Source organism: Chenopodium quinoa, unplaced genomic scaffold (assembly GCF_001683475.1).
Source record: "Chenopodium quinoa cultivar QQ74 unplaced genomic scaffold, ASM168347v1, whole genome shotgun sequence".
In the NCBI taxonomy this organism is placed as follows: Eukaryota; Viridiplantae; Streptophyta; class Magnoliopsida; order Caryophyllales; family Amaranthaceae; genus Chenopodium; species Chenopodium quinoa.
In genome coordinates this window covers 2,624,755-2,640,044 of record NW_018744367.1, presented here as the reverse complement: position 1 = coordinate 2,640,044, position 15,290 = coordinate 2,624,755, and the positions used below count along the sequence as shown (strand labels likewise).

General features: G+C 35.5%; 1 protein-coding gene across 2 annotated transcripts; it reads right to left on the bottom strand.

Annotated features, from left to right (window-relative positions):
* Nucleotides 1–938: 938 nt before the first annotated feature.
* LOC110696538 (protein PAT1 homolog 1-like) lies at nt 939–13,937 on the bottom strand. 2 transcript variants are annotated; one of them, XM_021873861.1, is made up of 6 exons: nt 13,759–13,937; nt 13,288–13,380; nt 7,832–7,971; nt 6,372–6,428; nt 4,451–4,511; nt 939–3,649 (listed from the first exon to the last, which is right to left on the bottom strand). In XM_021873861.1, exons 2-6 carry the CDS (start codon nt 13,361–13,363, stop codon nt 1,578–1,580), a joined length of 2,406 nt encoding a protein of 801 aa, XP_021729553.1. In that variant the 5' UTR covers nt 13,364–13,380; nt 13,759–13,937; the 3' UTR covers nt 939–1,577. The 2 variants fall into 2 exon arrangements, with proteins under 2 accessions (XP_021729553.1, XP_021729552.1); XM_021873860.1 differs by having other exon boundaries at nt 13,288–13,374.
* Nucleotides 13,938–15,290: the final 1,353 nt, after the last annotated feature.

Here is a 15,290-nt window from a genome sequence, read left to right as displayed (position 1 = left end):
TACACTCACGCCAGTCTAGCTCGAAGTCATGGGTAATCTCCCAGGGGCTTTGCCTCATGGCTGACTCCAGCGGGCTCCAGCCCGCAGCACAAGGAATAGTACCACTATAAATAGCAAGCCAAGTATAACGGAGAAAAGGTTAGACAATCACATTTCATCACTTACCTTCTATTATTTGCATTTTCACCTAGATCTATACTAACTTAAGTATCGGAGGGGGGGTTCCTTGAAACCACCCCCGAGGGCAGTAACCGTCGTTCATTGTGCAGGTTAACCTTGCCGAAGTCCAAAGTCAGGGCCTACCTAGCTTCGTAACTACGCCCGGAACACTATCAATTTTTTATTTTAATAATTTAAATTTAACAATCATCAAAGACATCAATCATTAAAAAAGTGGAACAGAAAAACAAAAAAAATACAAAAAATAAAAAAAAAAAAGTTTCTAAGAAATGGAACAAACGAAGTACTCCTACCGTCTCAGAATAATTGGGACACTTGGTTGTTTTTATCAACTTTAATCATCTGTTAATAAAATTTTAATAAAAACTTGATATTCCAATAATATACATTAAAATAAATCCAACAATTTACTTATTAACATTTTATTTAATATATATAATATTAAAAAAAAGACGGTCAAAGTTGATAAAAAAAAGTCAAGCGCGTCAAATATTTTGGGACGGATGGTGTATGAGAATAGCATCCCTAAAGAAAACTTAAAAATGTTACATCATCATACCATTTGACAAACATGTACTTCACATAATTAGCTCAAATGGTTAGAACTATCCTCTCGATTTCAAGAGATCATAGAGATTGATTCTCATCACCCCCTTATACCATTTGACAAACATGTACCTCACATAACTTTAACAGTTGTAAATTGAAATGAATTATCTTGTTATGGATAATCGCAAGCCAAAAGAAGTTGCCAATGATGACATCCTCCAACTTCAATATTTTTTTCCCAAAAAAGAGGCCACAACTATCAATTATGTTACGGACAAATACAGCAAAATAAGCCTTTAAGAAATGAGGCCAAAAATTAAAACAAGATTAATCTAAAACATTGGTTTATTATTGTTACATACAAGCAAAGACAAAGGCAATTATAATCTTCTTAGTTGCCATCTTAAAATTACCTGGCTTACAAGGCAACCACTTCCTATTATATGATTTCCATTCCCAAATTACGAAAGCTCTACGGCTTGAAGCCAAATGCATGAATAGCTAAATGGAACAGCCGACGGCCATACTTGATCTTCAATGTGATATGCAAAATTCTCCCAGCTCCTTCAAACCAAATAACACAGGAACATGGGACCCACTTATGGACCCTGTACATCCTACTTTAACTATTGAGCATCATAAAAAATAAGCTCCACCAAAGACCATCGACAACCAAAAAAATTCTAACTTGCTCTTACAGGTTCAAATTTCAGGGGGCTTCAAACGGATTACCACCAGTTTCTTCCATTTCGGCAACAACATGAGGAATCGAAATACTCTGCATCATAATAAATCACATGCACTGTTTAAGACATTGATGCCTCGAGAGTTGCTGTGACATCAAATTCTCAACCATCAAAACTACCACTGCCTCCATGAGCACCAGAACCAACTAAAGGCACGGAACGATGTGCAAGATCCAGCAAGAGTTTCCGCTGGTGCTCACTAGTATGAGGAAGACTTGCTCGTAACAGCTCAACTGGCATTTCTTTCTTAATAGCCTTGGCCACATCAGTGGTCATGTTTGGCAATCCCTGCGTTTGCATTGGCTGCACAATGCTATCGTACTTGTTCAAGCAATATTTCAGGAGTAGATTGAAGAATTCATTAAATGATGCCTGCCAAAAGGCTGGATTGGAAAATTCATGTGCGTCTCTAAGTAGCTCAGCTGCTCTGTCGAGAACTGATTTTATTACAACAGAGGCACCATCTCCAGCAGAACTCCCAATAGGACGAAGTGGAGGTTGCTCTGAGGAACAAACAACTGCAGCGAGACAAGCACCCAGTCCATTAAGATCCATTTCACTTACACGCAAAGATATAACCTTCCCAAGGTAAGCAGTCACCTCAGCGGCGGCTGGATCAGAAGGAAGAGCACCAAACAAGAATCTCAAGTGACGAAAAATGGCCATGCAAACTATCCGGAGGAGCTCACTTCCAGAGGAAATTATACATAGGAACTTTGCAAGAAGCTTCCGTCCCTTGGGGAGAGAAACTATTCGTAGGAATACAAGATCATCCTTAGGAGCTTGACCGTCTTTACCAAGTGGATCTACCAGCTGTAGTGAGGCTGCTAATCCTTCCAGCTGGCTTTGCCGCCTTTGTCTCAGTTCACCACCACCATCTGGGAATTGATTAAATCGAAGGAAACGGTCTATATCATCAATATCAAGAAGAAGACAAAGACAATCCTCAATAGTCACTCTTGCAGCCAACATAGGTTCTTGTTCAAGGGGTTTATCAATAACTTTTTGTTCGCCACTGCCAGAGCTAGTTGAATTCAGGGGATCAACTTCAAGAAGGGGTTTTGGCCTGCGGATAGAAGAGAAAGGAATCCTTCCCAGTGCCTCAACTTGAAGAAATTGATGGGGCTCATCAGTAGGACGAGCTCTTGGAGGAAGATCTCTGAGTTGAGTGGGGCAAAAATGATGTTTCAACCTTGCACTAGCAGATTTTTTGAAAAGACAAGCTTGGTGATAGTAATCATCTACATATGGGTCATTGCTGTGTGTCGCAGCCAACTGCATTCTAAGAATATTCTCAATTTCGTCTGATGTCATATACTTTGACCTATATACTGGCCACCCACCATCATTCCTCTGACCATTTAAATCAAAACCCTGTTGGTTGTACCGAAAATTTTGTCTATTCCTCTGCGATGATTTAGGTCTTTGATCTCTGAGATCAGGGAGCCCCATCATTGCATCAAATTTGTTCAGCATGGGCGGTGATGGAGACATATGGGAACCATAAAGTTGAGAATGTACACCAGTTAAATTACCATAAGGCGGAGGAACTGGATGGTGCAGTCGCTGCTGCTGCTGCTGCTGCTGTTGTTGCTGTTGTTGCTGCTGCTGCTGCTGAGAAATCATCTGAGGCATCAATCCATTCTGATGAGGTAATTGATGTTGCAACATGTTGTTCACAAGGTTGGCACGATCTAACCATTGTCCAGGAGGGCGACCATCCAAAGAACGACCTGGAGGGGAGAAGTGAGGCAGATTTGCAGCAAGATGAGAACCATGAGGTAAACCAGACATAGGACCAGAAAAGGATGTTTGTGAATGCAGTGTCATCTGTGGTCCACCAGAAAGGTATGGATTGTTTGCATGCTGTGGATGGTGGTTTGGTGGAAGCATCTGTGGCCTGGTCCCAGAAGAAGGATAGGAGGGGAAGGAAGACCTAGGCATGGGAATTGGTTCACTAGAGAAATTTTGATGACGTTGAGGAAGAAGCTGAGGCGGGGGCTCAGGATAAGATGACGTTCTGTGCAATGAATTTGACTCTGCGGCACGAACAGAGGAGCCATATGGTTGTGAAGCCCACTTTTTGCTTTCAGGTCCATCTTCTGGATGATATACATGTTGATCATACCAAGATGAATAATCAATATCCTGTGACCACTCAGCTGCAGAAGAACCTAAAAGAATGAAAATGGGTCAAATCTTGATAGAGCTCAATGAAATTTTAAAATATTCTGGACCAATGAAAGCGAATCAAACCTCAAAGGATGATTTTTGCAGATAGAGAAATGGAGACAAAGCAAATATATAATTTTTAACAATTAATTTCTGGAACCTAGAAAGACATCCAATAGTCAAAAGTCCCGTACAAGGGACCAGGATTGTACAACAGATACTATCTCCTCTAAATTTTATTAAGGATCATATGCAAGAAATCTCAGACACAAATACAAATAAAAGGAGTGGTGGCACTTGTTGGATAAATTCCATTTTAAAAACATTTTCTGGCTCAATTTTCCTTTTTCCTCTAAGACCTTCCATGCAACAAATACAGCTATCATGCTCATGTAAAGTTTCAGGACCTTCAGTTGCACATCATTCGTCCCTGATCTTATTAGTCCAAAAATCATACATAAGTAAATTTTGTACTAAACAAAATAAGAACTCAGCTTAAATATAAATAATTATAACACTTACACCTACGTCCAAACTTCAAGGTCAATAAATAACCAAAATGGCTCAGTCTTCCAAAGTATTAAGGAAGTCTGGAAAAATTCACTATTTTGGATGGTTGAACTCAATCACTATGCCATTAGCTTAGCTATAGAAGCTTGATTTTACACAATAAGTAGGCTATGATCTATCAACTGACAAGGAACTTCAGTAAGAATTCAAATCCCAAAATGATGAAAAGCAAGGAAAGAGTTCAATAGTCACACTCAATGTAACAAATTTCTGAGATATATGCTTGTACTCACTCTCTCTGGACCCCATATCACCAATGAAGCCAGTTCTTGGTTCACTGACAGTCCTGTTTAGCTGCATAAAAATAAAATTGTACCAAAATAAGCTCTTAAACAAACATTAACCGCAGTAAACAAACTTTAGAGGCATGAAAAGCACCAATCTGTTTAGGCAGAACTAGCACTGAAAGTCCTATCTCACTCAAAAATTCCTGGCAATTTCAGTGTCCTTTTTTATATTTAATAAGTTAGAAACATTTGGGAGGGAAAGAGCACAGAAATAATGATAAAACTAAAGAAAAAGCACAAGGTTTCACACTAACAAGGGATTTTAAACACATAATTGACTTCCACATGGTCCCTCAAGAATGATCACAGGTCAGGTCACGGGACACATTATTAAGTGTAATTGCAATCTGCTAGGTCATGGTTTCAATACAAGGAAACAGCCTCTTAATGAAATAAAGGGTAAAGCTGCGTACATTTGGACCTTCCCCAGACCTGCGCTGTGTAGCAGGAACCTTGTGCACTGGGGTATAACCATTTATGGAGTACTTGACTTCCACATGGCCCTTCAAGAAAGGTAATAAACTTCTGAATTTCACTAAATGATTACCATAAAGTAAAAACCACAACATTTGCAGCACATGTTGATAGGGAGCCTACACTACTATTGGCCCATTTAAAGAGAGGTAATATATTGAGCTATTGGGAATGAATATGAATGCAAATTTGCAAAGAACGTCCAACTGTAATGTTAATGCAAATTTGCAAAGAACATCCAACTGTAATGTTCATGGTATCCCAGCACCATCACTAAACAAATATTATTTTTCACAACTTTCTATTACCTTCCTATGCAATTGAATTGCACGGTGATGAAAATTTGTCATAGAAAAAGAGGTACTTGGAGTACTGAAGAACTACCAATTGCATTGGCAAGGAACTTTCCTACAAAGCTATATTCATATTTTCACCTCCATTATTACCAGTGACCAAACAAGCTGCAATTTCATTTTAATAAGTTGCATGAAATCACAACAGTTCTTGAAAACCAAATGGAGATAGAACCAAAAAAGGGATGGATAGAGGGAACCATGAAAGATTGAAAGACTTCTATAAATAAAGTGTAGCTCCTGAAGACCCAGTATCAGACTTGTGCTTAAATGATCAGGTGAACCTTGAGAAAACAAGTACTCCCTCTCTTTTTTTTTTTTTAAGTGCCCTATTGGAGCTTGGCACACAGGCAGATTCAGAACTTTGACCAATAATATCTTTAATTTCCAGTAAGTATAAATCACAACAATTCAAAATTGAAATTCATTAAGATGATTCCAACAAGTACCCACAACCACAAGACTAAATTTTTTCTTATGTATATATAATTCACAACCATAAGCCAAAGTAAGTCAAATGAATAGTGCAAAAAGTGCCAATGGGGCACTTAAAAAAAGGAGGGAATACTATAAAAGAATTAGAAACAAACCACTTTGCGCTTAAGTGTTACTAGGTGAGCTCTGAGAAAATAAAATCTATAATTAAAAATCAGAAACAGATCAATACTCGCTCCTACTGCATTCGTTTTTCAAACACAAAGATAAGGAATCAGTTGTCATTTAGATGCAATAACAACTCTATAGGCGCAACGAAAACTAGAAGCACGACAATAAGATGCAGTTCGGTCAACTTTGTAGAAATATTTCTCCAATTTAAAGAGTTTGCTTGCCACATGAATACAACCTAAGGAACACCCTAAAACTAGAGAGATACATATCTAAGTGATCAGTCGACACAATGCTCTTTCAGCATTTTCAGGAAATTAAGAAAAATAAAGGGAAAGGTGGGGTACAATTCACACAAACTGGAGTGGCACTTTCACATATATTCACCGATAGTAATAAAGTCATTCGATAAAATAGGTATTTGACTAACTGACCTTTGTAAAAGCACCAGCCAGATCATCAATATCAGAAAAAGATCCAATGACATCAACCTGCAGAGTAAAATTCCAATATAGATATAGAAGTTAATATTCAAATCAGATGCTGCTTGAACAATACCATGATTTGAGCACACCTAACATGCAGAATGCAATTGTATACGGCAAAAATTCAAATGAAAGACTATTCAAAATTTCAAATGGGAATTTAGTTTGGGACAAAGAATTCTAGATGCAATTCAAGTAAAAAGTGTGCTGAGTTAAATTCAGTAGCGTATACAGTAACATCATTTGGCCTGTTTTCAGGAAAGAAATAAAATACTTCCACCGTTCCCTTAATATTGCAACATGGGGGTATTGCACAGATTTTAAGATGAGGAGAGAGATAGAGAGACATAATGAGGAGAGAGATAGAAAGAAACCATGAGCAAATAAGGAAATGTTGCAATATTTGTAACACTTCCTATAATGGTAATTGTTGCAATAATATGGAAACAGAGGAAGTATTAAATATTCATTTTTTTCATTGAACATATGCACTACATTCACTATTTTAAATCCATAATTCAACATGATGACTGAATATCAACAACTATCTCAGCTTTAAAGGTCAAGAAACTAAAGCGAATGTTCTAGAATACTGATCAAGGCTTGAAACTTTATCGGGATTACCGTCTTCAATACTATTACAGTTTACACAAAGAAATAAAACATTGGACGGATGGACCTCTCCAATTCATCAAAATTGTTTTGTGACCGAATAATCTCTAATAAGCAGGTGCTATTACTAAGTATGAAATAAAACCATCGCTTAACAAAATCATACATATTGTTTGTAACATTTAATAGAACACATCTATTCACAGTTCAATTTGAAGCCAAACACATTATCATCTATGGAGTACTTTCTAAACAAATTGAAAAACGGATCTATTCTTTTATTTATTATTATTATTATTATTTATTGCATTATAGGTTTAACACAAATGGCAATAAACTATTTTTGTTCATTACATTTAGAATTGACGCTTCACCACCTAGCTTATTCTATTGAGCAGAGGAAAACACTAATGAACACATCGGGATGATGGAAACCCATACAACCTGCCCACTTGTATTGATGGATAGTGGCCAATCATTTCCCCAATTGTTGCCCGAAATTCACACTTTCTTTTAGTGCTTTATTTCCATGCATGCAACAACCGTCAACAGTTTTTAGAAAAAAAAAAAAAAAAAAAAAAAAAAAAAAAAAAAAAAACAGAGGTTATATACTACATCAATTTGGAGGGTTGCTCATCAATTTAACAATCCCTACAAACATCAAAATGACTACCAGAAGGACAAGAAAATTGCAAATAATTAAATGTGACAGAAAGCAATAGGAAAGTTAAATTAATAGAATCTAAATAAAAACATCGATTCAAACAAAGTCACATATGCAATCGAAGAATACACACCTCTTCATGGTCGATTTGATAATCACCTTCAATTCCAACGATAGGAATATCCTCCTCATCTTCAAGCCCTCCCAATTCCACTTCTTCAACAATATCATTGCCAAAAAATGCATACTGTGATGCGTCAAACAATCCAGGACCTGCATAAAACAATAGATTTAAAATAAATAACATGTAAAACCAATTTAATGATCATATTGCCATACATATTACATCAACAATTTGATCATGTATAAAGCTCCGAATCGAGTTTGCATATGTAAAAAGCATGTTCTGAAATTGTCTAGTCCATAAATGACGTAAATAAATAATCAATACCTACATAGTTTCAACCTTAAATAGCACTCAAAATATTAAATGGACAAAACCACAAATCCCAACTAATAATAACTACAGCTTGCATCATTTATAATACACCGATTAGCATTAAATTTATCCAGTTATCCTTCTATGGTCCATGGTAAACTATATTCCGTTCAAAAATGTTCAACAGCCTGAATGGGCTTTATCCAGTTATCCTTCTATGGTCCACGGGGTTTTTAGCCCTCAATAAACTATATTCCATTCAAAACTGTTCAAATCTTCAATAGCTTGAATGGGCCAACCATTAAAGATATGATTCCATGCAAATCTGCCATGGGAAGGCCAAAACTTAATGCCAAGAGAAAAGACACAGACACAATGCCTATGTTAATTTAGAAATCTTTTGTGCATTATAGTAGCGGGCAATGGGCCTTATTTTCTCATTATTTAGAATCTGAATGTTTTTTAGGAGAACTGGAGAAGTCCCTTGAAAATAGGGGGGGATTGGAAATAAAATTGTTTACCATCACTAAGTCATTAAAATTAATTGCATTCAAAATCTTTGTCCAACTAATTTATACGAAAATGCAGCTCAAAAAATATATATTAGGTTAAAAAAGAACGTGTCAAGGATCTATATCATATAGTAATTATAGTATTATTCTACAATGATTTTCAATTATTCTTAATAAGGTGTTCGTGTTATACATTGCATGAGGGACAACAGTGGAAAGACGTTTCACATACCTAGGCAATTGGGCAGGAGAGATGGCAGGGAAAGGTGAAGGGAGATGTGGTAAAGGTTATAAAACACCAATGATTGATTTGTTTCTTCTTTTATTGCTCTCCTATCTTCTTCTCTCATGTATCGTTTTAGTAGGCAACGACTTATCTTAGGGACATATGGATGATTGATTTTATTTCTTTTGTTTTTTCCCTTCATATTATTTTACATAGCTTACATGAACCCAACCATCCACCCTCTATTTCACAAGTCACGTGATAACAACTTATCCAACTTTTTGAGAAAAAATTATTTGTTTTTTTTTTTTAAACTTAAATTTCATGTCCAGAATAATTGGCATAGTCAAACTTGACACATATGCCAATAAACTAGGTTGACCTAAGATATACATTCTCCGTTTCAAAAAATTTGCAACACTTAGATCCCAAATGCTGTTTTTATTTCCATTCATTTGCATTTGCACGGTCTTTAATGTACATCTTTGACCATTTATATTTTTGGCTATGTATAAGTGAAAATTATAAGATTGATATTTGGACAATTAAAGCTAAGGCGAATGTAATAAGATCCCACATGCTTATTTATTTCTTTTTTATAAGGTCGTGATCACTTCACCTTAAATAAATAAAATTCTTTAAATATAATTTTAGTTTAGTAAAAATAAGTTTAGTTCAGTAAAGGTAAAAATCTGTAACTTTAAAGAAGAAATATAATAGTTAATCAGTAAAAATAATTTCACTTCACTAAAAATAATTTAAGTACAACATAAATAAGGTAAAGTGAACACAGCCTAAATCATAAAATGTGGTCTAAAGTGTTTTACAATAGATCAGATGAATAGTAAGGCCTTGTTCTCTTCTAACTTATTTTTGTTGAACACAAATAATTTTTACTTAACTCTACTAAAATGAAACTATTTATACTAATTCCTTATTAAATTTTTTCTTTATACATACTGATTTATTTGAACTTATTTTTACAAATCTATACTGAACTAAAATTATTTATACCGAAAATTATATTTTTAAAGATGAAGAGTAAAGAGCTTAAGTGTGAGTCAGAACATTCAAAAACGGAAGTAATATAAAAGAGGTAATATTATGAAACTTTATATTAAAACCTATTTAACATGATAAAAAATTTGTTTTTAATACGTTAATAAAAAAATTATGATCAAAGTTAGTGTATAAATAGTAAAAAAAAAAAAAAAAAAAAAAAAAAAAATCACACGTGCAAATTATTCTACAACAGAGGGAGTCTCTTCTACTTCTGCTTGATTGTCTTAATCCAATAAATAGGGTCGGCTATATGAACCAATATGAGGACTTCCCATGAGGTTACCCATCCTAGTACTACTCTCAATCATTGTGGCTCATGTCAAGCAATGTGACAAACTTTTATATTGGTTGTCACTGGCTTACCATAACCCCCTCCTAGTCCCACTGGCGGAGTTCTACAACAGAGGGAGTATTTGAGAAATTTAATTCCGAGTTCTTTCTCTTTGTTTTATTTTTGAATTATTATACGAGTATATTTTTTCTTTTTCCTCGCGTACCCATACCCTAAATTTTGAAAATTGTTGGCTTTCGTCCTCTACCTCATCTATCCCTATCAATGTATAAAAAGGCACACAAAGGCGCTATGGACTTCCCTAAAGGTATTCAGGCGCTCATCTATCCTCGTACCCATCTGATGTGCTCATTAAAGTGAGGCTAATATAATAAAAAATAATAATATTTTTTATGCGAAGAAAAAAATGTTGTGTGCCTTTAAGGCTTCAGGCGCGCTTTTTCAAACATCGATCCCCAGACCTGTCTTTGTGCAAACCAATTATGGTAACTCCAAGTTAGAGTCTAACACTCTAACATGTCAATAATTAGTTGTGCTAATAATTAGTGTCTAAATATATGGACTTCCATAAAATTGTACTCGTTATTAAATTTGGAAAATCCTTATCACCATTCTAAGTAATAAAAAGAGCTTAGTCATTACATGATCCCAACAGCAAGTGAACACACTTTAGACAACCAATGCAAAGAGTTTAACTTCAGGCGATGAGAAAACACTTTCAGTGCACTCTTTTGGGGATGATGAACCAATAATATGAAACACTGGAACTTTCTCAAAATTACTAATAAAAACATACCAAGGCTTATAAATCAAAAACCCTAATTCTACTAAATTAGTTTTCATCAAATTAAGGCCCAATTCAAAAGCCCTAAATTGGAAAATTCCTAAATATAAATTTGTTGGCCATCTTCACTCATCTATGCCACCATAGCTCCAATGGCCATCTAACAACAGGCATTCATGTAAATTTCATCTTTCTCTCTCTTTGATCTTAATTTCTTCTTTCACCCTCTCCTCTATCCTCCGATCTTTTTGATAAAGAGACTTAAAGGATGGCTTTAGATTTTTTTCTACTCTACAATCTAACCTGTCTTCACTCAATGGATCCAAAACACCCATGCTTTAGCGCCTAGCGCAACGGCTCTAGGTGCAACAACAAGCACCCGTTTGACTTAGGGAGGAAGTGATTTAGTAGCAGTGTGTGGCAAAGTAGCTTTGTTACCCATTCGGCCATTCCTTTAGGGACCGTAGATTTTTTTTGGTCCACCACATTCATGCTTTTACAATTCATGTGACGGTACTAATACTTCTAAAAGGCTATATTTGCTTGGAGCTCTCGTTTGATACCGGATAAAGCAAATCTTGGGTTTTGCTTCCCTTGTGATGGACCAGGAAGAATATGCCCCACAAAGTAGTTAGCTATTCACTAGGATAGTCACATGGCACCTCCCTACCCTTCTTTTAGCACAGATCTACGTTCTATTAATCGGAAAATTCAATACCACAAATCATTTTACAAAAATAATCTACACCTAGACTATGAAAGATGCACACCTTTGCTAGCCTAGGCTCCAAGGGCCCTATGTGCCTCGATGCAGCTTACGCTTTTTGAACTTTATATCTATGGAATAGAGAAAGATAAAGCAATGGCAATGAAGGATCGATAAGGAGAAAAAGGAATGTGAGAACTTGATGGCTATATATTGGCAATTATCATATTCTTTGCTGCATAATAAACCTTCTCTCACCTTTAAAAATTTGCTTAAAGCACAAAAAAAAAAAAAGCAACTTCCTCTACTATAGGAACCAAACTCATCTCTAATAATACGAGTAATATTTCTAGTGTTTTGGCCTAATTAAACATGGTTTTTGGTTTAAAGCACTAGAATTAGATGACATAGTAAATAACTTACCATATCAAGCTGAAATTGATGGGTATATTACTAAAGAAAGACTATAGATCACTTTTGAAAGGCTTAGTTTGATTCTATGTGAGAATAGTCGTCTATCTTCTTTCTTCATATTCTAACCCATATTTCATGTATGCACTTTTGTCATCTCAAAATGAGTACAATGAAGCTAGTTGACAAGTTCGATCACCATAGGTAATATTTTACATTGGAAATGGAATGTTATTCTCCATCTTGAGGTTATTGTAATTACTTTGTCATTGTCAGCTAATATAAATGGTGTAATGGACCAAAGACAACTCTTTTGTTGCACAACAATTGCAACAGATAGACTTTCATGCTTGTAGATGCACACCTTTGACTACTTAACACTTTTCTCTTCCCACATATCTCTTACCATGCCTAGTTCTTCATTAAAATAATTGATAATCACCATACATTTTATCACCTAATAAAATGTGCTAATTAAAAGAGCTGATTATTATGTGACATGGGAAAAACAAGAAATTGGTCACTACTCACTAATATATGAATAGTGCAAAAGTCAATCTGTAAAAAGCATGAAGTACGCAATTTTAAAAACAGGAAACAAATCCACATCACTTACATATGAGTACAAAATGTTAAAACAGTGTGTTCGCCGATATGAGTTGTATTGATAATTATTGTGTATATTAGTGTATAAATTTGAGTGACATTTTACAAGTGAAAGAGAGATCGGCTTTAGGAAGGCGATGTAAGTATCTAGAGGTTAAAGATGTATGGGGTAAAAATGCATTCCTGAGTACTGACCCGTTACCTTCAGCATTTCACACAAGCAACCCATGCTTAACAATAGCAATATCAAGTAATTAACAAAAACATCAAAATCAAATGCCGGAGCCCTAGACCCACCAAGACCAGCAGCATTTGCCTAATGCCTACAATAGGATCTAGCCTACATACCTTTCATCTAACAACCAGAAAAAAAAAAAAAAAAAAAAAAAAAAAAAAAAAAAAAAACGAAGAAAATTACTAGCAACATACTTGCTATCAGCCACAATTCGATTAACCGCATTTTTTACATTTACACCATAACTTACCTTGCTTATCAAGTTCTAAATAGTAAAATTCTTACACACTTCACTTTGAAAATATACAATTCTTACCAGGCTTGCCGATTAGCCCATTTTTCTTTCCATTTTCCAGCTCTTCCCCATCGACTGGAGTCGATGTAGGATCCATAGTAGATTCCACTATACCTCAAAAAAATAAAAAGTAAATAAAAAATAAAAAAACCTTTCAATAAAAAGAATACTGAAAATACGAAGTTATTGCAGCAAAACAAATCGAATAAACAACCAAATTTGATTCAATAATCAAATTAGTTTCATAATTTTAAGGAGAAAAGGTCCAATTTCATAGTTTCATCCGGAAAATTTGATTCAAACATCAAATTATGCTCATAATTTATCTTCTCTAGCAACAAATTCGAATTTAATAATTATAACTCCAACAGTTCAAGAATTGAGTTTAGAAGAACCCTAAATTGAGTATACTGAGAATTAAATCAACGAAAAACCCTAGATTATGAAATTGAAATTCGATGATTGCAAATGAGAGCAACATCTTACGAGTACCTCAGAGCTGCTTCAATGGAAGATAGAAATATCAGAAGTCGCCTCAATGGAGAAAGTGGATTGCGCTTGAATAGGAAACTGAAAGAGAGAACGAGGACAGATCTAGGTTTTTGGTAAGATGATGTTTGCTTAAATTATTTTTATTCGTTTTAACTTATTTACTCCCTCGGTTCGACACACTTTGATTTGGGATTATTAATTTCTTCGTTTCTTTAATTGCATTTAGAGGTTAGTTTCTAATCCAAACCGTTAAACCTGACTGTTTTGAACCGATTTGAAAAGGAATCGAACAGTTAAAAATTCGTTTTTTGAAAATCGAAAACCGACCTGACCGAATTTTTTCCAACCCGAAACTGAACCAAACCGAATTTGTGCATATCGTTTATGACCCGACCCGTTATCAAGACAAACCATTACAACTCGAATCCAAAAACAACCCGAACCGATTGCATCCGAGGCCGATAGTAACTCACCCATTTTAAACCAAAAACTATTTAAACCCGGCAAAAATCGGATAAACCTGAATCGTTCCAACCTGTATAACTAGCTGTGACCGAACCGCTTATAACCTGTAACCCGTTATGACCGGACCGTTTTCATCCCGTAACCCGTTGAGATCGCACCATTTACAACCTGTAACTTGTTGGGACCGAACTGTTTACAACCCGTAACCCATTGTGACTGAGTTGTTTACAACGCGTAACCCAATATGTTAATGATTTGATTTGTTTCAACCCACTACTCGATACACTCAACTTATTTAAGACTAAACTCGATTATAACTTGACTCGTTCCTACCCACTACTCGATAAACTCAACTTATTTAAGAGTAAACTCGATTATAACCTGTCGTTTCTACCCATATCTAATTAACTCGACTCGATAATGATCCGACTTGAATTTTAACCCGATATGAATTGAACTGAAACCCGCTTCAAATTGGGTAAACCTGTTTTCAAACCAACCCGGTTTAATCCAAACCAATTATGACCTGAACCAATAATGACCCGATCCGATTTCACCCGATCTGTTTTGAACCGAAACCCGTTTTCAAACCGACCAAGTTTAACCCAAATTGATTATGACCCGAACCGATTACAACCCGACCCGATTAGGACCCAAACTTTTTTGAACCAAAACCCGCTTTAAAATTGGCTAAAGCCGTTTTCAAACCGACCCGCTTCAACCCAAACTGATTATGACCCGAACCGATTACAACCTAGCCCGATTAAGACCCGATCCGAATAGAAACCGCAATAAAAATAAAAAAATCAAACAGAACTGACCCGATAATTTTCAAAACCGACCCGCTAATCATTTCAACCCATTATAACCCGAAACCGATAAACCCAACCCGAAATCTGATCATTTACCCGAATTAACACCCCTAAGTGCATCTGTATGGTCACTTATTTGAAGAAGGTGAGTTGAATGGAATAAAATATTGCGTAGGTGGTTGATGGTTTATTAAAAAGTAAACTAATTAAAAATAACCCATATGTCCCGAACAAGCTCCCAAAATTTCAGCTGAA